Source organism: Balearica regulorum, chromosome 2 (genome assembly GCF_011004875.1).
Source record: "Balearica regulorum gibbericeps isolate bBalReg1 chromosome 2, bBalReg1.pri, whole genome shotgun sequence".
NCBI lineage: Eukaryota > Metazoa > Chordata > Aves > Gruiformes > Gruidae > Balearica > Balearica regulorum.
In genome coordinates this window covers 159427659-159454034 of record NC_046185.1, presented here as the reverse complement: position 1 = coordinate 159454034, position 26376 = coordinate 159427659, and the positions used below count along the sequence as shown (strand labels likewise).

At 43.4% G+C, this 26376-nt stretch overlaps 1 protein-coding gene across 4 annotated transcripts in view; it reads left to right on the top strand.

The window, feature by feature from the left end:
* Positions 1-18845, top strand: part of DPP6 (dipeptidyl peptidase like 6) — a 563740-nt gene extending 544895 nt beyond the window's left edge. For all 4 annotated transcript variants that reach the window (XM_075746658.1, XM_075746660.1, XM_075746657.1 and 1 more), the window contains exons 17-26: positions 992-1039; positions 5033-5131; positions 7408-7477; positions 9425-9619; positions 10358-10412; positions 11311-11416; positions 12278-12336; positions 14838-14910; positions 15010-15083; positions 16647-18845. In XM_075746658.1, the coding sequence (XP_075602773.1) occupies positions 992-1039; positions 5033-5131; positions 7408-7477; positions 9425-9619; positions 10358-10412; positions 11311-11416; positions 12278-12336; positions 14838-14910; positions 15010-15083; positions 16647-16793 (926 nt within the window). In that variant the 3' untranslated portion in view covers positions 16794-18845. The remainder of the gene's footprint in view (positions 1-991; positions 1040-5032; positions 5132-7407; positions 7478-9424; positions 9620-10357; positions 10413-11310; positions 11417-12277; positions 12337-14837; positions 14911-15009; positions 15084-16646) is intronic.
* The last annotated feature ends 7531 nt before the right edge of the window (positions 18846-26376 follow it).

Genomic DNA, 26376 nt, shown 5'->3' with positions numbered 1-26376 from the left:
TCTGATGTTAAGGATTAACCATTTCATTATTGCAGTGCTTCTTCCACCTGCCTGAGCAGTATTGTCAAACTCATTGGAAAAGCTGTGAACAGGTATGGTAGTAACCTATGAGTAGCTGTGCTGGGTCAGACCAAAGCTCCTTTTGGCCCAGCGTCCTGTCTCCAAGAGCAGTCAGCAGACGGTAGTTGAGAAACAGAGAGAAAGAAGCTGACAGCTAAAAAACAAACCTGATCTCATGTACCATCCCGTTTTTCTATCAATCAGCCACTTGGTGACTTTCTGAACAAGAAGTTGAATCCAGACCACTGTGCTAACGACGGTAGCCTCCTACAGCACCCTGTGCGGAAGACTATAGCGGCCTGTGGTAAAGACTGCAGCATCCTAAAGACTGCAGCATCCTATGGCAATGAATTCTGCGGTTCACTCATGTGCATTGCATTGTAATGATAATCATCTTGGTGTCCTACTGACGGATTTCAATACCCAAAGGCTGCATTTTAAGATGGCAGATGTGATCTTTTTTTAGTGTAAGAGTCAAACTGGTGTTTAATTCATTTTATTAAAAAAAACCCCAACAACAACAACCAACCAAACAAAAAAAACCCCAACCATGTGCAAAACAGCAACAGTTATCAATAGCATATAAAATGTAAATGCTTTGTGCTGTGATGTTTGAGTGTCATTAGAATAATTTAAAAAGCAAGTGATTTAATTGTGTTTGTGCTAATTATAATGTTTACAAATTAGGGAAAGACGCATTTAGTGGTCCATTGGGAAAGGGCTTTGAAACCTCACATATCTTCAAGTCTACAGTACTGTCATTTATTCATAGACTCTTTCTAATACCAGGGTGATTTGCTTTTTAGATTACTCTTGCATGGAAAGCAAGTCTCAGGAGTCTTCAGCTCCGTGGAATTCAAAACCAGGTTCACGTGTGTCTGTGTGTGCTTCGATAGATATTTAACCGAGTTCTTTTCTTCTTCTTTTCAAGGTCCCCGAGTCCCGATGGTGACTGTTCACAACACAACCAGTGCACAGAGTAAGAATGGGCTTGAGCCTTGTAATTCTTCAGAGCAAAGTAGCCAGGCAGGATACTGAGATGTAGCTGCTTTTTAGTAAACTTACACCAGTGGGGAGCCCAGACTCTGCCTAGGTCCAAGTCTTGGGGCACGAAGACAGTGGTTTGGACATGACATTTGTTATCAACTTTCTCAAAAAAATGCAAAATTCAGATATCTCTCTCTCTCTTTTTGTTAGTCTTTCACAAATATTGATTTATGTCCTACTCAAAAATAAGAAATATTTAGCTAAATCTACAATTTAAGAAAAAAAAATCACTGATATGTACTACCAGGTTGAAAGAGATAACGCAGAGGAATGAGCCCCACAAGTTGTACCTCTGCCTGGTTTCCTGATCTGTTCCCAGGGATTGCAGCACTTCTTTGTTCAGTACGGCTTTTTTAATGCTAGTGAGCCACGTCTACACCAGTGTGAAGCTGGAATTATTCCAAATTCAGGTTTCTTACCTCAAAATCTTTGGTACTGGCTGTAGCCATCGCCAAACTGGTTAGGACTCCCTGTAGAGCCCAGAGAGCCATGAGGTTTCTGAGGTTCCTCCTTCACACCCGTAGCAATACAAATTATTGAGAAAGATCCATTTTTTACCCCAAGCCAGTGTGGCAGGGAGCCTCAGACAGACAGCCCTTCTCTGTCCCTTCTCTACAGGGGTCTGACACCACGGTGCCCCTTTCTCTCTCTCATGAGCCTCAGGAGACTTCATAGCATGGCGTGGGACTGAGTCTCATGTGAGACCAAGATTTATCTGCTCACATCATTTTGATGGGAGACCCTTTGCTTTCATTGGAATACAGAGTTTAGCTCAGCCTTAACCTGCAATTAGGGACATTAGGGATTGCTGTAGTACAAATAATGAGCAACGCTTTTATTCTAGCTGCTCTGTACATGGCCAGCATCAGTTTATCAGGTATCAGGTTCACTTAACTGGATTTACAGCAACTCACTGCTGTTGTATCTGCAAAGGAGCAGCAGAAACCAGGGAATTTCGCTCCCAAAATAAAAGCTTTCTGTGAAATGCTGAGCTGCTTAATTTCCCACTGAAGGTGGTACGTGTCAAAGGAACGACTTCTGCGGCACCGGGACATGTATGAAAAAAGCACAGGATCCATCTTGCTTTATAGAGTTTCTGTGTGTGACTTTTTATTCCCTGTTCTCTCAGTTTCTGTTGGCAACATGCATTTCAAGTCCTTATCCCACCTAAAAAAAATTTTGCTTGTAAGCAGCGTGTGTAGAGTGCAATCCCAAATCCTGATTGATTTTTTTAAAATCAAATTTAAAATTAAATTTGTTCCATATTGTATCCTCCACCATTAAAACAGAAATACTCAGTAGTGTTCCATCTTGTGTCAACAGTGTCCAATACTGTTAAGGAAATGTATTGTACATTTAACTCTAATTTATCCTTTTATCCTTTTCAATTGATTTATTCCAATTAAAATGTTCCTTTGCAGAGAAAGACATGCCTAAAATTTAGCAGGATCCTGGAACAAGTTAGGTTAAAGCAATATACTGCTGCGTGACTGTCATGTAAGGGCAGCAAGAGAGATCTTTCTGCCAAAGCAAAGAAGGATCACGTACTCTGGACCATGACTTAGACCATCTGCCATCACCTCGCTTACGGGGTGACTGTGAGATAAATATACAATTTCCTCGTGCCTCAGTTTCCCCACTGGTCTATAATTTCTGGAGAAAAGTGCCATCATGGAGCTGACTGATGCTGCTGGCCAGAGGAGGGGTCTCACTGTGGAGCCAGGGTTATTGCTGCTGGGGGCTAGGGCTATAGCTCCATGCACCGGTCTGGTCCCTCTTGAAACTGCTTCTGCTATAAATTTGCAAAAGTTGGCACTTGTACCTATTCTGGTCTACAAAAACAGAGGATGTTGCCACAGGGCCAGGAGAGTTTCTTAGCTTTGACCTACAGCTCCAAAGTGATTTTCTTTTTTCCCTCCTTAAACACAATACCTTAATTTTACCATAGACATGGAGACGGCTGAGTGGCTGTAACAGCATGTACAGGGTAGTGCTCTCATGATCTATGTTATAGCCTCCTGTATAGTTTTATAAAATACTTTTAGGTGAATAAAATGAGAGATACTGTAAAACAGAAACAGCAAATGAAGGGCTTAAAAAAGTAACATAAACCACACCGAGACTAGTTTTATTTTGACAGACATATATGTGTAGCATGTATTAAATAGAGAACTCGATCTAGTCATGCCCAGAACACATTCCCTACTGAAATTCATGATTTTCTGCATATGATTATCATTTCCCCTGGTTCCTTTTTTTCCCCTCATTCTTTTGCTTTTGAATAAAGGGCAACTGACAGTTGCGTGTTTCTGAATTTACTTATTTAATATGAGCCCATTACTCTATAGAGGGAGTTCGCCTCTGTATTCTGCAATAATCTGATAATAGTGAGTTGCACTGAATATTATAGAGTGCTTACATTTAATTAAGCAATGACCATTTGTACTCCACAGACTGAAGCTCCCTGTGGTCCTAAAGCAGAAAAGAAAGTCCTTTAGGAGATATGCCAATCTTTTTTATTTCCTCCACAGTCTTCCTGGCTTTCTGTGAATGCAATTATATGAACAAATAAAACGGCTTGACTAAATTCCCCTACGTGGCAAGCCCCTTTCTGCTGATAAAGCTACTTGTGTGTGCCATAATTAAATGAGAATCTTAATATTTAACTAAATGTAATAGGCCGTTGCTTTGGCACTTTTGTGGGGGTTGTGGTTTCAACAGAGATGAGCCAGGCTTTTCAGCAGCAGGGTGAATAGTCGTTGAACCAATATACTATTGCTGAAAGATCTGTGAAATGTATTAACCGGGAAGGGCATGTTTTTGTGCTGTGCCGGCCTATTCAGGGGAGATGGGCAACGAGAGCATGACAATCAGGTACCATAAGTATTATTTGAGGAGCTGGGGTTACACATCTATTTATCGGTGTCTCGAAAGGGAAGTTACAGTCAATAAAACACATAATTTGGTGTGAAACCTCAAATGTTCCTTGGGTTCCTGTGGCAGAGATAATGCCCCGGATCCCCCTGGTTCAAACCCAGCCTGATGCCATGGGGGTGAGCACTGCAATGGGCTCCCCAGACCAGGATTCGCTGCCACCACAGTGGGATGCCCCTGGCCCTTGAATCCCACCCCCATGGGGCTCAGGAGCCTCACCATCACCAGGAGACATCCCCCACCACCTAGGACATACAACCTGAAATGTCTCCTGAAGATGAGCCCTTTCCTTACCAGCTGGAAAGGACTTGCTCTTTCTGATGTTGGAGGTGGCTGCTTTTTCTCGAAGAGGCTCAGCGGTTAGAAGAGATGGGCAGGATGGGGGGTATAAAGGTTAAATCCTGGGAAGGAGGAAGGAATCCTCTATTTCAGTCTCAGAGAGTCCTGGGGTAAGACAGACAAGCAAAATGAACAATTCTTGAAACACTCTGAAAGCCAAGACTGCTCCAAAACCTGACATTGCAGGTTTGTACGATCTTTGTCCACTCTTCTCTCCCCGTGGCTTTCCTTCTCATGGATTTTCTCTTGTGTAGCAGCACAACCTTGTCCTGAAGCCCTCCGTAGTCTCCTCCCTTTACCCATTTATTATGTGTAACTTGGGCACAGACTTGAGGACTGCTTCATTTGATATCTAGCTTTGCATGGCAGATAGATATCTGACTGGGATCCATAATACTCCCTCAACAAGGAAGGTCACATTCCCATTTGCTATAAATCAGCTGAATGTCACCAATTTCAGGAATATAGCTTTTTGCCAACACAGAACCTGGAAGAGGTTTCAAAGACTTAACTGAATTAGACATCTGTGAAAACTAGAAGGAAATTCTTTTATAAGAAAACTTGTGTTACAAATATTAAGGTAGCTATAAAATGTTAAAATGCTTTTTCACAAACAATGCCAAAAGTTTTCGTGATCTTGTCCTTCTTTCAGAAATTTTTGAGCTGGAGGTAAATGAAAATGTGCAGCTGACTGTAAATGACAGGCAAATGCCTAAGGTAGAATACATGGAAATCAAGATAGACGATTACAGTAAGTAGCACCTTTCCTCTCTCTTATTTTTCTTTTTCCTTTTCACTGCTATTGGTGTGAAATGATACAGTCATCTTGGCTAGTCTGGCAGGAGGAAAAATTACTTTGGCTCTCAATAAACTCACACAGTTTGCAAAGCACTCTCTTAGGATGTGCTACATAAGGAGGTTATTACAGAGACAGGATTTGATGAGAACGCAGCTGAAGAAAGACAAAATGATAGCATTGGGGATTTTTTCCTTTTAAAATATTCTTTGTAGAGAAAAATCCACTCCGAGAAGTGGCATGGTGTGGTGCCCCCATTGTTCAGGGCATTTGCCCCAGCTGGACTGGTGTATTATTTGAGATGGGTTTGAAGTGGGATACTGTATGTGCTTACTGGCTATAGCTGTGGCCGCCTTTCGAAGCCATATCATTTGACAGGTTTGGGGAAAAAAATAGCTTTATGAGAAAAGCCAAAAGAAATTTCATCTGGAGTAAAGGTGGCAGAAACTTGGAGCAGTTTATATCTGCAGCTGGTGCATTATGTGTACCATTTGTGTAATCATTCCCCACATATCTATATGCCAAAGAGGTTGGAGATAGGGAAAAGCCTAATGGCAAACAGCCAAAGTGTAAGCATTTTCTGCCTGTCTCTGTACTTGTGCCTGAAACAACCTAAAAAGCATCTCCTCTGGCGGTAAGCAGGTATCTTACCTATATGTGGAAAAGCCACATACTCAGAGCTCTACAATGGCTCCATAAAATCCCAGTTTGTGTGTATGGTGGCAACTTTAAAAAAAAAAAAACAAAACCCAAAAACAAAGAACCTGGATTCAAAATATGACCCATAATATTTCCCATGCCAGAAAGGAGCGTGCCTTTCAGTCAGCCGCAGCGAAATGAAAGCAGAGAGGTGTGATGGATGGCAGGTTACTCATTTCAGCCACTACCAGGTGTTAAAAAATGTGAAGCAAAGGCTGAGAGACAGTTGCCATTTGAAAAACATCATAATGGCCCTAAAATGTTCTGCGTGCCACATGGGCATTAGGAACATAAACCAGTGCATGACATAACAAGAATGGGCGTGCATTTCCAGGCCTCACGGGCAGGAAAAGATGGGGAGAGAGCCTGTCATAAAGATCACGTCTATCCCCATCGTGAGCCAATTTGTAGTGGCACCGGCAGTTTATTAGGAATAACTCAGTTTGATGCTAAATTTCCTAACTACAGGTATCACTGATGCATGATTCTGGTCATTTAACCTAAAATATATCTGTGTGCGTGTAATAAATACCAGCTGGCTGCGACCACGTAGCTGCTCTTCTGTGCCCTCTCTGTATTTTCGAGGCCTTGGGCTTACAGCCTCGGGAGCACTGCATGTAGTGCTTAGTTATATTTAAAGTCAAGCGATGGCCTTTTTGGCTGTCCCTGGGCCATTGATCCAATTTGCAGCTATTAGCATTCAGATGGAATAACTAATTAGATGGAGTGTCAGACAATGATTGCAAAGCAAACCACTTAAACCGCACGGTTAATCTGTGTATTAATCTACTGAAAATGCTTCTAATACCGATTTAATTGCTGGGCCTTTGCTAATCTGGATTGTAGTTAACATTGTAAAAATAAATGTTCCGTCATTAATACGGAAAGCATTTGTATGGCAGCGTCTTTGGCTATCGACACGAAGCCATAGGAAGGAGTTAAATGAATTTGGTGAGCACGTCCCTCGCTTACATCGGTTCGGTACCAGTATAGCGATGTGGGCTTCAGCACAGTTACCTCCTGTTTTACCGCAAAATTAAGCCCTCTAGAAGTTAGCATTAAAATACATGTTTCTCTATCTGTCTTCACACCATTATAGCAAAATAATCCTATTTTCTCCCCCAGCCACCATACTTAATTGGGTTTTAAATTATCATTTTCATTGCCAAGTTTCCCCCTCCTCTGCTGCCCTGAAATATTGATTTCTGGCTGCGTCACTCATCCAGCTGCCAAAAAGGAAAATTATAGCTATTGCCAGATGTTAATTGAATGCTGTAAAAGTGATGCATGACTGAACAGCTCGCGCTGTACTCCCGATTTACATTTCTTGTCACCTCGGCTATCATAATATGGGTCTTTTCTTTGACAACATCTGTGTTCCTAAGGTGTTATTTACTAGTGCGTCTGATGAAATGCCGTTTTGTTCCTGCTCATAAGTGGCCAAAACACCAGAAAAATCTATTAGAGTTATGTCAGCGTTCCCACACTGAAGACATGTTGTTGTTTGACGGTTTGGTTTTTTTTTTCCCTAGAATTGCCAATGCAAATCTTAAAGCCAGCAACCTTTTCAGACACCGCGCACTACCCCTTGCTTTTGGTTGTGTAAGTTCTCGCTCATCCTTTCTTTCCGGTCACATTTTTAGGGCAGCATGGAAACTTCAGCCATGATCAGAGCCTTTTAACATATATTTCGTACAACAAATGCCAGACTGCTTTAGCACCTAAGCCCAGCACCTTGGTCCCTACCCCTGTCTCACCTCAGAGTTGGGGAAGGCTAGCTGTAGCTCCCTTCTCTCCCATGTTCGAGCCAAGGGTTTCAGCTCGCAGGAGGGTGCCCTAGCAAAATCCTGCAGAGTAAATTGTAGGATTTTGTAAAGTTGTTCCATGTACACTTGCAATTCAGTAATTTTGGGGGCAGAAATAGGAGGGAGAGGAATAAAAGATGGATGTTGGCTTTCTGTCGCAGTGCTTAGGGCACTCACTCTGAGCTTAACAAGTAGTTTTAGCGTGGGATGCAGTCAGCCGAACTAGAACTTCAATTTCAGGCACCCTCATGCAGCAGTCCTTCCCATGTAAATGCCGGCATTCCCTGAAGTGAGAGTGAAGGGAGAGCTAGAAAGCTTTGAAGACCTTCACATCGTCAGCATTTATAGTAGGTAGGTAGGATTTCCTCCTGGCAGGCATAGCAGATGGGTATTTCTTTATGCAACATTTAGTAATAAGAATAATACACATTACTGAGTTTTTTCTGGCAATTTTGAAAGAAACTGGGGGAGGGAAGTCATTGATCTTGGAAGAACCTGCTTGGTCCTGGCTGCATCCCACTGCATCGCTTGCTCCCTACCAGAAAACACCCCGGGAGAGAAACCTCATGCAGGAGTGATGAATGCCTGATGAATGCCTGAACACCATCCTGCACATCCCTCCACGAAGGACAAAAACACTGCAATAAGCATGTCATTACATCACAAAATTACTGCAGAGAAAATGTACTTCATTATACAAGTGCTTGAGGAAGATTGGTACTCATCAAGCTAACAGCACTTGATTAGGCTGGCTCGAAAGCTGGATGTGCCTGGGTCTCGCCTGAATAAATGCAAATGACTGAAGTCACACCCGCATTAGAATCCTGCAGCGATGCCTCCGAGAACCCCAAAAAGACAAGAAGAAGATGGAATTGCCAGTGGCTCTACAGTAATCCAGCCCTAAAATATTACTTCTCATCATCACCATCTCCTGATTTTTCCAAACTGTCTGGCTGAAGCGGGGTCAATATTTCTTGAGACAGTTCTCCTGGGCAGGATTGGGCCCTAAGCAGAAGGGCGAAGAGGGAGTCTTGCCCACCCCTCCCCCTTACCCACCAATTTTGGGCCATCCTGGACATTTTTAAGCTGTTTAATCGCTTTAAAGTGTTCTTGTGTTAAGCAGTGGTGACAGAAGTGATTGACAGCTCCATCTAAAGCCACTCTGGAGAAGCCCATGGGAGAGGGAAGGTCTGGGCGGGGTGAACGGCTGCGGTAAATGACACCCAAATGCCAGTAAAGGAAAGGGGAATTGATGTCCACGAGCTTCATGCAACATATTTTGGCAGTCCCAGCACTCCCCAAAGCCAGGCTCCTCACAGAAACCCCTCCGCCAGAAAAATCCCTGTAGAAAATAGCTATAGATTAGAGCAGGCATAAATGGGGAAAAATCAACTGAAAAATCATGGCTGCCCTGGTTTACTCACAGGAGGAATCCTGCCCAGTTAGTGATGTGCTTGCTAGGTCGGTTCAAAGCTCAGCTTAGCGCAGCAATAGCTGCTGTGCAAGGAAGGAGGCAGAAACCAGCCTGCAGCCTCCACCCCAGCCCCAAAACCCATCCCACACAACCAGCCTTCTGCTCATGATCATTGCAAAGACTGGTCTCCCCTTCTTGAAATCTGCCCTGCCTTACGATGCGTGCGGGAGCTGCTGATCCCCATTGCCACGGCAAGCTCACGGCCCCGGGGAGAGCGTTTGGCCCGTGCTTGGTGCCGTTGCCTTTGCTTGACGCCTATTTCTGTTTCAGAGATGGGACGCCTGGCAGCCAGATCGTAACGGAGAGATTTGAGGTGACGTGGGAAAGCGTCATGGTCAGCTCTCACAACGCCATCGTGCTGAAGTTCGACGGCCGTGGGAGTGGCTTCCAAGGCACTAAGCTGTTGCATGAGGTTAAGAGGAGGCTGGGCCTTTTGGAAGAGAAGGATCAGTTGGAAGCTGTCCGGTGAATGACACTGTTACTGAAGAAATTAATTCATTAATGATAATTAACTAAAGACTGTCATTAGTCCTGGTTGCTTTAATGATGTGTAGGGTGGAACAAGGAGATGGGAGGGAAGGACAATGTGGTCATACAGCTGTGGCCAAGTGATGGCATGTGAGAGAGATCATGCCAGCCAGTGCAGAAGGAGAAAAACAAGCCTTTAACAGAGCTAAATTAGAGCACACTTATCTGTATCACATGTTCAAAGCCTATTTATTTTTAGCTCTGTACAGTCATACAGCTACAAACAAGTAAGCTTGAATATCAGCTCCTACATTAATTTTTTGCTGTCCTGGTAGTTGGAAAAAATCCATCTTTAAACCCTTAAACTTTTTAAAATAGAAAAAAAACGGTGCAAAACCCTAAATGCCATGTCCTGTCATACTGTTAGATTTATTCTGCACATAATCACGCTAAAAACGCTATCATTGTAGTGCAATAGCACCAGCTTTATTATGACTTTCAGAGGCGGTGCAGGTTATTTGTTGCCATTGCTTGGTCAAATCCAACACAATGGTTTGCAAGATTAAATTGAACAGAGACACATGTGAAAGCAGCATGTAGCAGCATGAATTTAGATTGTCTACATCATTCTTCTGCGGCGATCCCAAATTCAAGCTGATAAAAATCACACTATGTTGGCTATATCTAAGGGAAAAAAAAAAATTAACCCATTGTTTTTCCTCTCTCATGTTCTAGGACACTGCTGAAGGAGCATTACATTGATAAAATGCGAGTCGGTGTGTTTGGGAAGGTAATGTTTTCCCGTTGTTCCTCTGTGCTGTTCTAGTTGGCTGATGTGGCTAAGCAGCTGAGCTGAATCCTGATTTATTGAATACATCAGTGATGACTTTTTTATTATTATTTATTTTTGAGATAGACTGCTTCTTGCTCAGAGATGTTAAAGATGAAAGCTTTCATTTTATCAATGTATTTGTCAATTTTTTTTTTTAAATGAACTTCCAAGGGCAGAAAGTCACTAGTTGTCAGAAAAATGCTGTCGGACAATTAATTTTTTTTTCCTCCCCCTGCAAACTTTCATTTCATTTTTATCTTGTCCCTTAAGGCCTGTGGGAATGTGGGCAGATCTAGCTCGTGTGGTACAAATGTACAACAACAATATTGATTTCTGAGGCTGATTCGCACCAGAGTGTGCGCCCGGCTGGGAAACAGCAATTGCAAAGTAGACATGGTTTGAAATGAGAATGGGTCTGTGAGTAGAAATTGTTTATTGTGGGAGATACAGGCTTGGAGTGGGCGAAGAGAGCTGTACATACAGCAGCATCTCTGCAGGGAATTGTTAACAGGCTGACGGCAGACGCTGAAGTTGTGATGTCCATTTTAAATAACGAAAGGCTGGGGTAGTATTTTGGAGAGATAATGCATCTGATCAGAACCACGGACCTAATGTGGGATGAAAAGAGGCAAGCTCTTGGCCACACAACCCTCCTGCCTTCAGGAGAGTGCAATGAGTGCAGAGCTCATCTTCAGCCACATCTGCCGAAGCCAGGGAGATGTCCCTTGTTTTGTGGTTTTTGGCTCTATAATGGCTGAGAGTTTGCAGCAAGGTCTCAGCTGCCCTGGTTTTGTACCCAAAAGCAGCAGCACCTTATGGCAGGACTGCTGACGCCCCTGCCCCATTTCTGTTCCAGGATTACGGCGGCTACCTGAGCACTTACATGCTTCCAGCCGGTGAAGAGAACCAGGTGTTCGCCTGTGGAGCTGCTCTTTCCCCACTGACAGACTTCAAACTATATGGTAAATGCCATCCCAGAGCCCACTGACCCTCTTGCTGACCACAAATGGTGTTTCTGCCCTATCCTTTCCCAGTTATCTTCTCTTTCTTCCCCAAGATCTTGCCTGTTTTGTTTCATGTGTCTTCTTCTTATAAGCCTTTTTTTCCCCCCTCAAGAGCAATTTTGTTGGCACCAGTGGGACCAGCCATGGTAGTCAGAGTGATAAAATAACTTTTACTACTCACTCCTTCTAAATAAAGGAGAATTGGCTCTAAACCCCTCCAGTCTCTGACACCAACCTGCGCCACTGCCTTGAACGTGCTTTTTTTCTTGCCTGAACCATCCATCTGTGGGAGCTGTGGTCCAGCCCTCCCACCTCATCCTCTCTCTGATGGCAATACTCCACTGCACATGGTGGTCCTTTCTCTCAGGGATACCGGTTCCCTTTGCACTTAGTGCCAGTGAAAATCAGGGGACTGCCATGAAACTCAGTGGTGTTAAGCCAGCCTTCAGGTCCCGTACAGTTATCCCTGAGACCAACGGGAGCTTGCAGTAAACTGTTGATGGAGATGGCCCCATGTGAAAGGAGAAAAGGACACAACGCAATAGTGCTCTTCTCCTCTTGTTTCTTGGTTGCATTAAGAAAAAAAAAAAAGGCTCTTCTGTGACTTATTTAGAAACCATAAGTACATGGTGATAATGAAAGACTTACAGTCATTCTGTATCATACATATTCTTAGTGCATTTTCAAAAACTTTTAGAAATATGTCCTAACTAAGACAATGTTAGAAAAGATGTTTTTTAGCATTTGAAATATTTGACTCAGAAGCACCAGTGTACTCACTTATGACTGCAAGATATGTTTTCTTCTTTTCTTTTCAAGCTTCAGCCTTTTCTGAAAGATACTTGGGCTTGCATGGAATTGATAACAGAGCATATGAGGTAACTGCATGGACACTGCATTTTCCTGATAAAATGTGAACAGGGTTTTAAGTCTTCCTCGATGTGTTCTCTTTTTGGGAGGGAAGAAGGATATGCAAGATGGACTCACCAGTAAAAATCTCTATGTTTGAAAGGCAGCAAGGTGTCCTTCAGCCTGCTTACTGCTTTTGTTGTTCTCATAGTAATGATGGATATCTTTTTTATTGATTAGCCCTCATGTCTGCCTCTCTAAATTGGGTAAATACAGTTATTCCAGTTTTACAGATTGAAAGATCAGAAACTGAGTAACTCAGATGTGCCCAAGTGGACACAATGTCATGACCTCCTTTAAAGTTCATCCCAATGGTTGTGCCACATTGATTCTCTCTGGGTTATAATTTTGGATCCAAAGTCAAGTGAAGCTCAGCTTCTCTTGGCTTTTTCAGTGTAAGCACAGATTTGATATGTTAGGGAGGCAGAACTCTGTGCCAGAGTTGAGCAGGACATGGAAGAGGAGACATTGCACCAGTTAACAAAGATATTGTTTAATATGTATGATGGGAACAATTGGTTCATGTCTTCTTTCCTTCAATTACTTGGAGGAAAAACCTAATAAAGAATAGTCACACAAACAAAATTTGTTATACGGAAAACATTGTTAAGCCTACTAAGCTTTGTCTTCAGCTAGAAGACATGAAGGCAGCAAAGGTCTGAAACTGTTTCTTACAGAGAAGGCAGGTAGCACCCTGTGCCCCTGCAAGTGGAAGCTTTTCCTGGCTATATAAATACTCAGTTCATTGTCTCGGATTTTGCACTCATGATGTCTAGATCATTGCAAACACTTTTTGTCCTTTTAGAAATTTGAACGCAGGTCAGTAGAGGTGAAAGCAAGGGAAAATATTCCAGAAATGAGAGCTTCGTATTGCCACGCGCTCTTCGTGCATTGAAAAGCTGGCCTAAGCAAATAGTGGTACTTTTGATTGACTTGGGATTAACTGCTAGGGACAGCACGTGAGCTCTCTGCAGAGCATGGCACTGTTCTGGGTGTGGACCCTAACTGATGCACGTCTCCTACATGCCAGCTGAATCATGAATTGCTTAGGGAGAAGACCTGTTCCTAACTCACGGACCAGACATGAACTTTATGAAGGTCACATAATTCAAGACTTGATGTAGAGTCCAAAAAAGCTGTATTGTCATGTGGCAGGTTACAGCTGAGGGAGCAGAAGGGAGCCATAGAGGGGGAGAACAGCGTGCAAGATATGTGCATATACCATCACAAGACTTAAGCATTGCAGACAGCAATCTGAGGATGAGAGAACTCATTAAGTCCAACAACAGAAGGAAGATCAGAGGGCATCCATGCAAAATTTGCAAACACTTTCTTATGCCATACAGAGTGTGGAGCTGCAAGAAACCAGAACAGGCCTGCATCCACCAGAATTTCCACAAACTTGCCTCTAGCACCAAGAAAATATGCAGGGCCACTTGTAACGTTCACAGTTACTTTATCTTTTAAATACACATAGTAGTTAATATAATATGTAATCTAAAATGTCAGTGACCATATCTTAATAGTACATGCTAACGTTTTCAGCCAGCTAATTTGACCTCCATAGCCAGGCAGGAGAGGTCCTGTTGCTGTTGGTGATGCACTTGTCTATCTTCTGTGGAAACCATGTAGGACTAAGGGCACGATGAAAACAGGTGAAAGATAGGATCCTTAGACAAGGATATCTTAACTGAAAAATACATTAACTTATGTAAGTGAATAAGAGCTAGGGCACATGCATTTCAACAGTGAAGGAAACATGAATTTAAGTTGAGACAGCTATTCTTCCCTGCACCCCTATAAAGCAGAAACATCTGGGATTTGAGACATACATTTCTTTTTCCACTCCAAGAATTTTTTGGAGTCTTTTGGAGTCTCCTTGAGACTTGTATTCTTTGGAACAATGCAGCAAAAAGTAGAGAAGCCCTTCATTTCTCTTACCTAGTACCATTTTCAGTCACTCACATTTGTATTTCCCCTGTGCATCTGAAAGATAGTTGGGGGCAAAGGCATTCTCAGCAGTGGACACTTGAATTTAGTATCAGATCCTCCCCTGGGCTGTCAAAGCTCATTGAGGTTGGCTTTCAAACCACACCAAAGTCACTCCAGCTCTCTGAAGAGTTCTTAGGCATAGGCACCTGGGCACGCTTTTCATCGGTGTTTTGAATTCACTGGAAATTCACTTTGACATTTTCGATGTGTTCTGCAGTTCAGGCTTTTGGTGAACATTATCAGAACCGACGAGGGTCTCTGACCTCTTCCTGCTGCTGATACTGAGCCTGGAAGGACAGGGTGGGAGTCTATTTTACCTCCAGACTGATTCAAGTAGCCAAAAGAATATGCTGTGCTGGTGCCTGCTTGTTATCCTTGCGATGAAGTATCAAATGGAATTAAGTGCTTCTGTTTTCTCCATATAAATTGCTAATTTCTAGCAAGATTTTTAATCTTATTGCAACCTTTACCTTCACAGATCACCAAATTAGCACACAGAGTCTCATTACTGAAGGAACAGACATTTTTGATCATTCATGCTACTGCTGATGGTAAGTTAGCCCATCATTTGAGCTCATTATAGGTTTGGGACAGCTTTGATTTTTCTTAATTAAATTTGCCTTTTTAATGATTGTAATCTGTTTTTACAGAAAAAATCCATTTTCAGCATACTGCGGACCTTATCACACACCTAATTAGGGCAAAGGCTAATTACAGCTTGCAGGTACAGTATGTGTTTCCTTTTTTCATATTTGAACAGTTATTTCCCAGTTTGAACTCAAACTGCTGTTATGAAGCAAGCTTTGAAAAGCCTCTTGCAAACACAGCTTGGCAGTAGAAATAGCACCAGCATATAATGTGTTCCTGTGTACTCCCGTGCTTATTTGATACCATTCTTTTGGTTTGGACAGTTGTAGAACAGTTATTAAATTACAGTGCCTTAGGTTTCAAGAGGCATATCTCTAAGGAATTGATGGCTGTTGACTTTCTTTGGGAACAACAGGCCAAATTCAGGATGAATTACAGGGAAATAGGAATCTAAATTAAATCAACTGGAAAACTTAAGGAGAGAAACGTCACTTAAGCCTGACATCCTGCTGTGAACGACATACTAGGGTCTAGAAAGCCTCTCTTTCTATCGAATTACACCTCTGATTTGCTGAATGCCCCATGCCCAAGCCATTGAAGCTTCCGAAATGAACCCATCTGTCAGCCATGGGGATGGTCCCTACCCTCTGCTACATCCTAAGCCACAGCCAGGAGAGTGTAACTAGCGCAGGCTCAATCCATGCCAGGGACCATGCTACAGCTCACGCCATAGACGGTTGTGTTGCAGTGCCCAAATCCTACTAATGCTTGATTTACTGAATACCAGCTCCCTCTGGCTGCACTTCTGCAGAGCTTCATGTGATGGGTACACTCACTCCATCATGCTCCAAAGGCAGATAGGATGGAGCACAGACACGGCAGCTAAGCACTGAGCCCGGCACGGATTTGGTCAGCGCTACTGTGACTGAGGTGCCCCTGTACATTTCCCAATGCAGAAGCATTAGTACATTTGAGCTTGAAGGCACCGATGGTCTTGACGCACGTTGAAGGTTAATTGAGGACTGAATGGAGATCTGAGGGATCTACATCTTGGATTGAGGTACTCAGAGCAGCAGTGAGATGCCTCAGTCCTGCCTGCAAGCATCCAGCCCTAGAAACTCATTTTTTGCCCCCTTCAGTATCCCAGTGTAGACAACCTATTACAATCCTCTCACATTCCTTCCACATGTGCAGAAGTTACCTGTTCCATTTAAATGGAAAGTTGTGTGTAAACTATTTCATTTCTAGCTTCTTACATTTTTTCTATTTAATTAGTTCTCCAGAAAGCTTTATTTCATTTTTTTTACTTAATGACTTTTTTTTTCTTTAAATCCCTCACTATAGTCAGTAAAACCTAACGCCATTTCTCTCCACAGACTTGCACTGGGGTTTTTTTCAGTTTTCAGGAGCAAGCGCTGTTGTTTTTAAGAGTGGTCTGGTTCTGCTTAGCCCGAACTTGTTCAGAATGGAATTAAATGGAAAACCCTTCCCCCAAAAGGTTCCTTTTGAAGGAAGATCCAAGTCTACGCTCAGAGTCCTGTGGTGCCTGAATTACCCTGGACATCACATGCATCCGTGGGAAGACGTGCAGTGCCAAGGAGGAGCAATGGGTTTGCAGGCCAGCTCGAGTTGTAGATGCAGGTGGTCAGTACTGAGACTTTAAGCTCCTAACGGTGTGTATTTCCTTGTTGCTTTGCAGATTTACCCCGATGAAAGCCATTACTTTAGCAATGAAGCATTGGAGCAGCATTTGTACAACTCCATCGTCAACTTCTTTGTAGCGTGTTTCCAAGTTCAGGACAAACTCCCGATAGCCCCACTGAAAGAGGAGGAGGACGACGATTAACCCTACTTGTCCATGCTAAGCACAAGGCAGATCTCTCTAACAATATGCAACTGGATCATTTTCCTGAAGAAAGAGATGTTACGTTGTTAGCATGTATTTAAAGAAAACTGAAAGCAGCTCATCTGCTTTACTTGGCAGCAACTCCTTCCTAGATGGAAGAACATTAAGCATGGTGAACTCAGCAGAAACTGCTGTCTGAAATTAATCCATCACAACCAACATCTTCTTTTTCTTTCTTTTTCTTCCCTTTTTTTCTTCCATGTTTTGTTTGCCACAAAGTGACTTCTAGCGTGAAAGTGGCAAGACATTGAACTTCAAGGAACACCCCAAGAAACCGCTTTGAGGACTGGAAGATTTAATGTCTCTTTGCATTCAAGCAATCAAGCAGTAGCAGTGAAATCCATCATCCATATTAAGGTTACTATACTTAGCATCACACTGTGTCAGAAAATTCTAACCTAATACATGGAAAAGATTATAGCACAATTATTTTAAAGGATACTGATTCATACATACTTGCCTGCTCTTTCCCATGTTCAGAAGGTTTCTCATTGCTACACAAATTCAATTGTACAAAATATCGCTGTAGTTACACTGATCTTTACCTTCCTGTAATTATTTCTTAATTTTGCATAGTTTATACTTCTGTTTTCATTGGGTTTTATGCTTACCTTATCAGCTTCTTAGCTTGTTCCGTATGGGGAAAAAACATACACTGAATTAACCAACTCACTTTAGACCTTAGGGGTCTAAAGAGGCAATGGGGGTCGAGGTAGCCAGACATTAAAAAATCTGTTAGACTAAAGCAAAGGAAATCTCACTCTCATGTTCCCAGCATAGCCTTTGCCTGCAAGATTGAGCATTTTCTTTGGCAGCCTTGAAAAATATGCACGTAAATCAGCTTTACATTGAGATATTTTTATTGTACTACAGAAAAATATGCGATGGTCACAATTGTTGTTGTTTTTTTCTTTTAGTGTTGGAACAATTGGTTGGCAGCCTGTTGGGAAAAGGCTAGATGAGGCTATGGTAGCAGGAATTTGTACCAGATACTTCGCAGATCATCTCATAAAGCCATTTAAACAGAACCAATGTGCAGAGATTTATTGCACATGCTGTCTGCAGCTTAGTTTTATTCCAGGTCAATGATTGGCACATTCCAAACACATTTAATTATCTCTTCTGCTCGCACTAGCATAAAAGAAAAAAAATGGGAGCATTTTTGCTTTAAAATAACTAACACTTCATTATAGCAGTGCAAAGCAACTTTTAAAACTTCTTGTGAGAACATTCAACTCTCAGAAAGAAATCCAATGTTCATTCACTTCCACTTACCATGTCATAAGAATTTGGACTAGTGTCGCTCCTTGTAAAATATTCTGACCAAATGTACAGCCAGTATTAATACTGTATATTTCATTTTGTTGTATATAAAGGAATGTAAGTCAGTTATTCGTCAGGTCCCCGATCCAATATTAGTCTTGTGTTCAGCATGCATGCAATAACACTTCTTTGCTGGTCAGGACTCTTTAGAAGTACTAGCTTGGAAATATAACAATTAATGTAATTTCTTTTCTTGTTTTGACAGCTTGAATGTCAATGCCAGTTTCTACTTTTTGCATAGTACTGTGGGTAAACTCACATCCTGACAGCAATGATGATGTTTCCATTGTGTTCTTTAGTGTGTCTTTTTTATTCCCATTATTTTAAGCTTTGAATGTTGGTTGTACTTTGACCATCATGAAAAATATATTGATAAACTACAGAAATGACCTAGTTTGGTTTTGATTATCTTCTTTAATTTACAGTGCATCAACATTGTGTGAACAAGAACTACGGTATAAATCTGCTTTATCCGGCAAAACGCCAAATAGACAATAAGAATGCTGCGTGTCCAGATTTTGCTACACCGAACAGGCTCAAAAGCCTGAAATGAACTCGACCTGAGAAATGTAAAAATCTGCTCTGTCCACAATCTTTTGTAGAAAGAACTTTAGGATGTGGCATGGTAGTGTTTGTTCATTCATGGAATAAAACATTATTTTACCACCCTGGTTGCTACTGCTGTTATTTAGTGTTAAGTACTTAAATAAACATTGAGTTGCTGGAAATGCTATTCCTGGTTGAACTAAGCCCAAACTCCAGGGTATAGGTCAGAAAAATGAAAACAAGTCTTTATAAATAAATACACATCATCATTTAGTCTGCCTGTGACCTGGGTAAATGGTGTCACCATGGAAAATGGTGACTGTTTTTGAGGAAAACATGAAGTAGCACAAAGGGGGTTCAATCCCAAAGTAGCAGATCATGAGAAAACCCCTGTTACCTTCTAGTCTTTGGTAAAAATGGACCTTTCCTCCCTTTCTGCCTGCTGACCTGGCACACAGGCTCCCTGAGAGCATCAGCCAAGCACAACAGCTTCACCAGAGGGATTTTTGCCGTTTCATCCATTGTCCCTTTTCCCAAATGTTGCTTGTGGGTTATGAAGAGTGAACAAAGCACTAAAACTTACTGAGTTTGACACAGCAGATATTGTTCTGCAGATTACTCTCCATCAGGAAAGGGGCAAGCAAGAGGAGGGAGTCATCCCACCCGAATTCAGATATTTGTTTCCCTTTGAGCCGAGAGGAGAGCCATATACGTGGCAGGGCCATGGCCAGACACCTCCCTGGGATGAGTGGCAGCTTTTCCGTGTGCCCGGTTTGCTCTGCTGGCTGCGGGGAGGGGAGTGACTATCCCCGATTAAATCAGCTGGGGGACAAGCTGGGGCCATCCCTAGCTGTCCCCAGTAACAACGGCCCTTTGTGGACTGCAAGATCAGTTGGATGTTCCCACAGCTTCTTTACACCTGGAAAGGAAATCTTTTCATTTCATAGATTTCATGGGAAAATGGAGACTTTTGCTCAAATTAGAGGTCCTCGCTATGACTGTATCCTACAATACGCTGTCCTCTTCATCTCAAGCAATAACTTCAGGAAAGGCGTAAATCTGCACAGACATCTGTGTCTCTAGGCCTAATAAAGACACAAAAGACCTTTTAACCCTAAAAGACTAAATCACGTAGCAAGGCTGTGATGCTCGGCAGCCACGTGGAGGTACAAGGGTGACAAGGATGCTTTCCAATGGCACCTGCTGACTTGCTGCACCTCTTCAGTGCCCAGAGTGATGTCCCATCAGCTGATACCAACTTTACTGAACCAAATTTGCAGGAAGAGAAATGTAATATTTCACAGCAAAACCAAGAAGCTATTGTGGACACTTGCTCTAATCTTTGTTGCCAGCAAATCAGGAAACAAGAAGCTTTCACACTGGTATAGGGCAGGCAGATTGCACTAGTACAAAATAGCTTTTGTTATTTTGCTTTATTACCTAAATGTAACTAATATTTTTTTTATTGTCCAAACAAATAAAGCTCATACTCTCAACTAACTGACATTTCTGGATGCCATAATGTTCAACTGTGACATTGCAAAGTGGAAGAGAACTAATGAGCGATGCCCTACTAATTCAGGAGGAAACCACAGAGGGAACAATGAGGCATTGCTGGTAGCTAATTAACAAAGCCAGGCAGCCAGCCACGTTTGTAATTGTCTGTGGGTTCAGGCATAGAACATATAATCCTGTCCAAGCTCTGCCCACGAGCTCAGGCCAAACAAATGCTGCATCTCTGAAGGGTAGGAAGAAAAAAAATGAGTGAAGGAGAAAAGCTATGTGAGATGCTCACAACACCTTTCCCATGGGAAGAGCAGTGGAGAGTGCTGTTAGCAATGGGGAGAAATGGGCGTTTAGTGGAGGAGACCAGAAAACAAAGCTGGTGCTGGTGCCCTCATGGAGCTGTGCTGGTATCTGGAGAGAAGCTATTGATTTTGCTCTCATGCTCATGTTGTCTCTCCAAAGCACACTCAGGTTGGCGGTGGTAAGGCACTGGATGCTTTAACTTCGTGTGTCAGGTCATAGGGCACATCTGCCCTGCAGTCCTTCCTGGGGCTGCAGAGAAGCTGCCAGACATGGCTTGGTGAGGGCTGGGGTGAGGACACTTTCTTCCTTGCCCTGGGTAGATGCTGGCTCCCCTCGGTGCTCATTCTTCCCTGGACTTCTTATCTGCTTTCCATTTGCGAAAGAGGAAAACGCAAAAATGGAAAAGGTAACAGAAAAAGCTCAAGATGTCAGTTGCTAATTCCTGAATCATTCCTTCTTACTGAGCCAGCTGTTTGCTTATTTCTATTTTGCTCTCCCAACTTAAGCTCCAGGTTGGAGGCTCAGAGCAAAGGTAAGGGCACTTGCTAAGACTTGTCTCCTCTTCCCACTTCATCTTTCTGTCTTTTCCTCATTCAGCATGGCCACAGTCTGAAAGCAAACCCAGCAACCCCTTAGAAACTAGGAAGAGACAAAGATAAACGCTGTACAGTGAGCCCTCCCAGTAACCCATAACAAAAGTAAACTCTCTATTCTAATAGGTAATTCATGCTTGGCCAGCATCCTTTTCTTTGTGCTTATTGTTTTTCTGAAAGGGAATAAGGAAGAGAATACCCCCAACAATGAATTATTTGTTGTCCCTATTGCACCAGGCCATCTGCTATGAAGACACGTGCTGATCTGGCTCTCCCCACTCCTGCTGTCCAGCCAGCCCCCCATCTGCCTTGGAGCCTCAGCCTTCCCAAACCTGTGATGGGTGCAGAACCAGGCAGCTCACAGAGGGAAGGGAGGGCATGTTTGGGAAAAATAGAAGACCATAATGTAACATTCAGGTTTTGACAAAGGACAAGATGAGCATGGAGAGGCCTGTAGCCAACCAACGTGTCCAGTTGTGGTATTTCAAGCTGTGAAGGGTCCCACATTACCCTCCCACTGCCCGCTGCAGCTGCTGCAGACAGATGGGACACTAAAACCCAGGGAACTCATGCCTCTGTTGGAAGAATCCATCAGTTTGATGCAGCCCTCCGCAGGACATCATTCATTGCCTACGGCAGGTGCCAGGAGCTCACCTCCACGGTGACACAAGCCACTGAGCAAACACGTACGTGGAAACAAGACTTTGGTCTTCCCTCCTTTTTGGCATCCTCTGCCTAATTCAGCTCCAGAGCCAAGGGGAAAGGAGGCCACATCTGGTCTGCATGGGAGGAGAACTGGATAAGCGATGATCCTGCTCTCTGGGAAAGGCTGCCAACGTCTTTGCTAAGCATTAACAGAGGCAAATCTTCGACTATCTCAATGTCACATCAGTGTGACATTGTGCCTTTTCTTAAAACATCCCAGTGTGGGACTCGGGTGTTTATATAAGAACTAGAGTTTTAATTTCCAAAACAAGCCCCAAAAGCCAACTGCTGTCTGCAGCTTTTTTTTTGTGATTGTAACAACCTGAAAACACCATCCAGCTTTTCCGCCACAGCTCAAGAAACGAAGGGCCGAGGACAACCGTTTTTTGAGTACCCCCAACTGGGATCACCCTGGCTGACCATCTCCAAAGGGGACAGAGGGATAGTGGGGGGACCTCTGGGGACAGGGACCATTGTGAGAGGAGAAACCACCCCTGCTGCCACTCTCGCACTGGCGTGAGGCAGTTGGGGGCAGGCCTCCAACCCCCCAGCCTCAGACCTGCCCCAGGATGGGGGAACTGGCTTCTCCCCATCCCACAGCTGAATGCAGGACCACCCTCCCAGTGCGATCTTGGGTCCTTTATTTGACTACAATAATCAATATGTCCTTTGTAAGCAACGATTTCTGCTACAGCAGTTGTGTTGCCAGCAGCTGTGAAGGTGAAGATTCAGAAATCCTTTGTAAAATGGATTTTTTTTCCTCTTTTTTTTTTTCGCTTCGAGACATTCATTAAAAGTCTCATGTTAAATGAAGGTACATTCTGCCTCCTCGCTGGGATAACAGCTTTAATCAAAATGTCCATTTCCATGATCGAAAAAGAAGAGTAGTAAAAAGCAAATATAGATGTAACGAAGCCCCAGGAAAACACAAAAATAAAGCATGCTCCAGTATTCCCATAGAATTGCAAGGTTTCCCTCCAGGTTTTTTTTCCTTCCTTCATTATAAACATACCTTTTGGGTCATTGTAAAGCAACAAACAACTCCTTCAGTGAGCTGATGCGAATGCTCTCATCCTTGCTGGAAAAGGCATCCAGGTCTTAACACTGTCTTTGCAGCGGCTGTTGTCAATGCCCTGAAATGTAGTTTCTTTTGAGCATTTCCAGTAATGTGAACTGACACAAAATTTGTAGTAACCAGCCTGCACAAGCTCCAGGTACCTGCTCCTCCCCACCTCGTCTGGGAGCACCTCGAAGTAGGGTAGGTCCTTCTCCTGGAAAATCAAACCTGGAAAAAAAACAGGAACAAGGCAAATCCTCTGCTTCGTGTTCTGCTCTGAGACACCACGGGAAAAGACTGCCCAGCAGGGCAGTCCTCTGTGGCAGTTTCTGGCTGACTTCTGTTCCGTGTAAATTCACATTTGGATGCACAGAGCGCAGGAAATTCAGGATGCTGTTCTACCTGTGCTTGGCTCCTTCTTCATCAAAGCAATGTAGCCATCACATGAGGCAATGTTGCCATCAGGAGGTTGGGATGCACCAGAAAGTTTGCCACCTATTAAAAAGTGTTGCAGAGGAAGGGGGAAAAGACAAAGGAGAGCCCAGAGATGAGACAGCCCATCCTGAGATGCAGTCCCTCCCCTGACATGGTTAGGATTATGGCCATGAAAAACACAGAGATCCTCCACCCCAGATATTTTTGGTCTGTGTGCTGAGAGGTCCATGAAAGGCAGATCAGAAAAGCAAGCCTAAGATCAGTAAATCTGTATTTACTATCTAGCAAGCCTCAGTGGGAAATATTTAGGAGTTTAGAAATCAAAGTGAGCTGAAAACAGCTGAGATCTGGCTCCCGGCTGTCCCCCCTGAGGCAGAGGCTCTGAGCTGCTCATCACAGCCTGCACCCTCAGAGCTGCCAGGAGCAAGAAGAACTGCACCCATGATGATGCTGAGAGTGCTGGAGGGGAACAGAAAGGGGCACCTTCTCACCCAAAATCTGCGAGCCATGCCTGCAATTTTATCCTTTATCTTGTGTTCATGAAAGTTAATGGTCACTGAGGAAATCAGCGGTGGCAACGTGAGCAGTAACCGCATGGCAGGGGTGCAAAGAATTGCACTGAAAACCAGAATGGGTCTGGTGCAATAACGGGAATGGAAATCGCCGCTTCTGGGCTACCAGTACCAGAGCCGGCAATAAGGTGTTTGTCAGCTGTTGTTGGTGATGGTGTTGTAGGGGAAAGGAGCAAATGTCCCAGCTTTCAGTGGAAACCAGAACCAGTGCTACATCAGCATTTTTCATCCTTATCAACTCTGCATGATGGGCTGCAGTTCTTCTTGAAGAGGCATTTTTTTAAGGTAGAAGCTCTGGAAACATTAAATTCAAACCTCACTAACTGTGTAGGATTTATCTATGAACCAGTAGACTTTTGTTTTCACTGTGATGATTCCTATAATTATATAATTTATGAGGAAATTTGGATAGGAAAAACTTTTCTCACTTGCCTCTAGTGGCAAATTGTAAACAATTTATCATGCAACACAGCAACGGCAGCCAGAAACTCAGCCCAAACTTCCCTGAAAAAATCTGCAACTCTGGCTCAACAAATAGCAGTTGAAAAAGCCCTTTCCTAAATCAGGATTTTAAGGACAAAATATCCTTCATTCCCTCGCTCAGCATCTTCAGAAAAGAAAGCAAAGAAGAGGAAGAAATCTGTCTGAAGCTTTTCATTGGATGCCTGCAGAGCCTTTGGGTGACCTGTTCTGGGAACTTCTGTTCCAAGATGCTTTTAAGGAAAAGTTACAGTGCTGCATTTTTTTTCTGGACAAGTGTCAGCTGGTTTCGTGGAGCGAAATGTAGATGTTTACATTGAACATCTCTGCAGCTGAGACATCTGATCTAGGCTTTCTTTACAACATTTTTTTTTTTCAGAAGATTAATAGGCACTGTAGGGCACAATTTATCCAGCCAGCTCAGCTCCCACTTTGGGAGGGCGCACGCTGCATGGGCTGCGTGGACCAGGAGGGTCTGGGTGAGCAGATCAGCTATAGATATCTTGTTTCACCAGAGGAGACAGGGAAAGCAAAGAAAGAAAGAATTAGATTTGTAAAGGAATGACTTTTAAGATATGAACAAACTTTAGTTTTCTACCAAATTGCTTACTGCAGCTATAAGCAGAGCACAGCCACTTGCTATTGTATATCTATTACACTTTCCAGCGCCAGGAAAGCTTTTGAGTGGTAGGATGCCATCTGCTGCTCCGAACGGTTATTTCCTCCCTCCTATCCCTTCCCAGCGGGCAGCTTGTGCCGGTGGGGGAAATTTGGAATAAGTTTGGATCATCTGCAAAGCTAAAACATTTTCACCCATGGAACAAAATTTGCCTGGATAATAGAAAGCGGAGTGAAGAGTTTAATCTCACAAGCGCTGGCTCAGTTATGAAGAAAAGTTTGTGCAATGAATGCGGCATCCCAGAGAAGACATACAATATTTACCCACAGACCGGCTTGCAAAGAAGATTGGATTTTGTATCATTTCCAGTTTAATGCCAAGACTTGCTGCTAATTCTGCTAGTGCCCATCTCCATTACCGCAGAAACAATCATCTCCACATCTGTGAGTTGATGAGCTGCCCTGTGACCCTGAAATACAGTCCCAGCATGTCTTTCTAAAATCTGTGGTACAAAGAACAGATTAAAACACACTGCTGGCTCTCAGGGACTCGAACTTAAACCTGTGAGCAAGCTCTATTAAGTCCAGTAATAGACACCAGTCATACTCAGCCACACAATGGAAGTAAAACGGGATGAATAGCACACCATCAGCTCCGGCACTCCAGCAGTAATAAGCATCATGCTGGGCTCACTGCACTGACTAATCCATAATTTATTGGGCTTCATAAATATCAAAACATACCACAGCTGTTAGTACTTCAGTACAAAACCCACAAATATTGCTTCAATTATTCAGGAGCTCGTCGCAGGAGCCAGTCAACTGCTTCGAAGGTGCAATTTTAGAAGGTATCAATTACTCGGGAGTTTCAGCAGCGCAGTTTCTGGCCAGGCCCCCGGAGAAGCTGGCACAGGGAGCACTGGAATCACCAACAACAAGAAGAAAAATTGCCTCTCCCTCAAAAACAGCCTAAAGCCTTGAGCCCCACACAAGAATGGATGCAGGCAGCTTGGTGGCAGTGCTCAGAGGGGTTATGTGTGGTCCCCTACAACCCTTGGAGGGGTGTCTGCTTCAGCATCTCACTCTGAGGGGCTGCTGAAATGATCACAAATTCAACAATCCCAAAAGCTTGCACTCCTAAATTTCCCTTCCATGAAGGAGACAAGCCAGACTTGCTTAAATAATGAAGCCCAGCAGTTCAAGTCATCACTCCAGCAAGGAACCACCATTTGAAGCCATCCTGGGCTTTTCCTCCTGAAGACACCTCGCTCTACCAATGGCATTTGGGTGCTGAAGACAAGACCAGAGACCATGACCAGCTGCTCGGTGGGTTGAGGGCTACACTGACCGGATGGCGCAGTGGCTAATGCACGGGCATCAGGTCC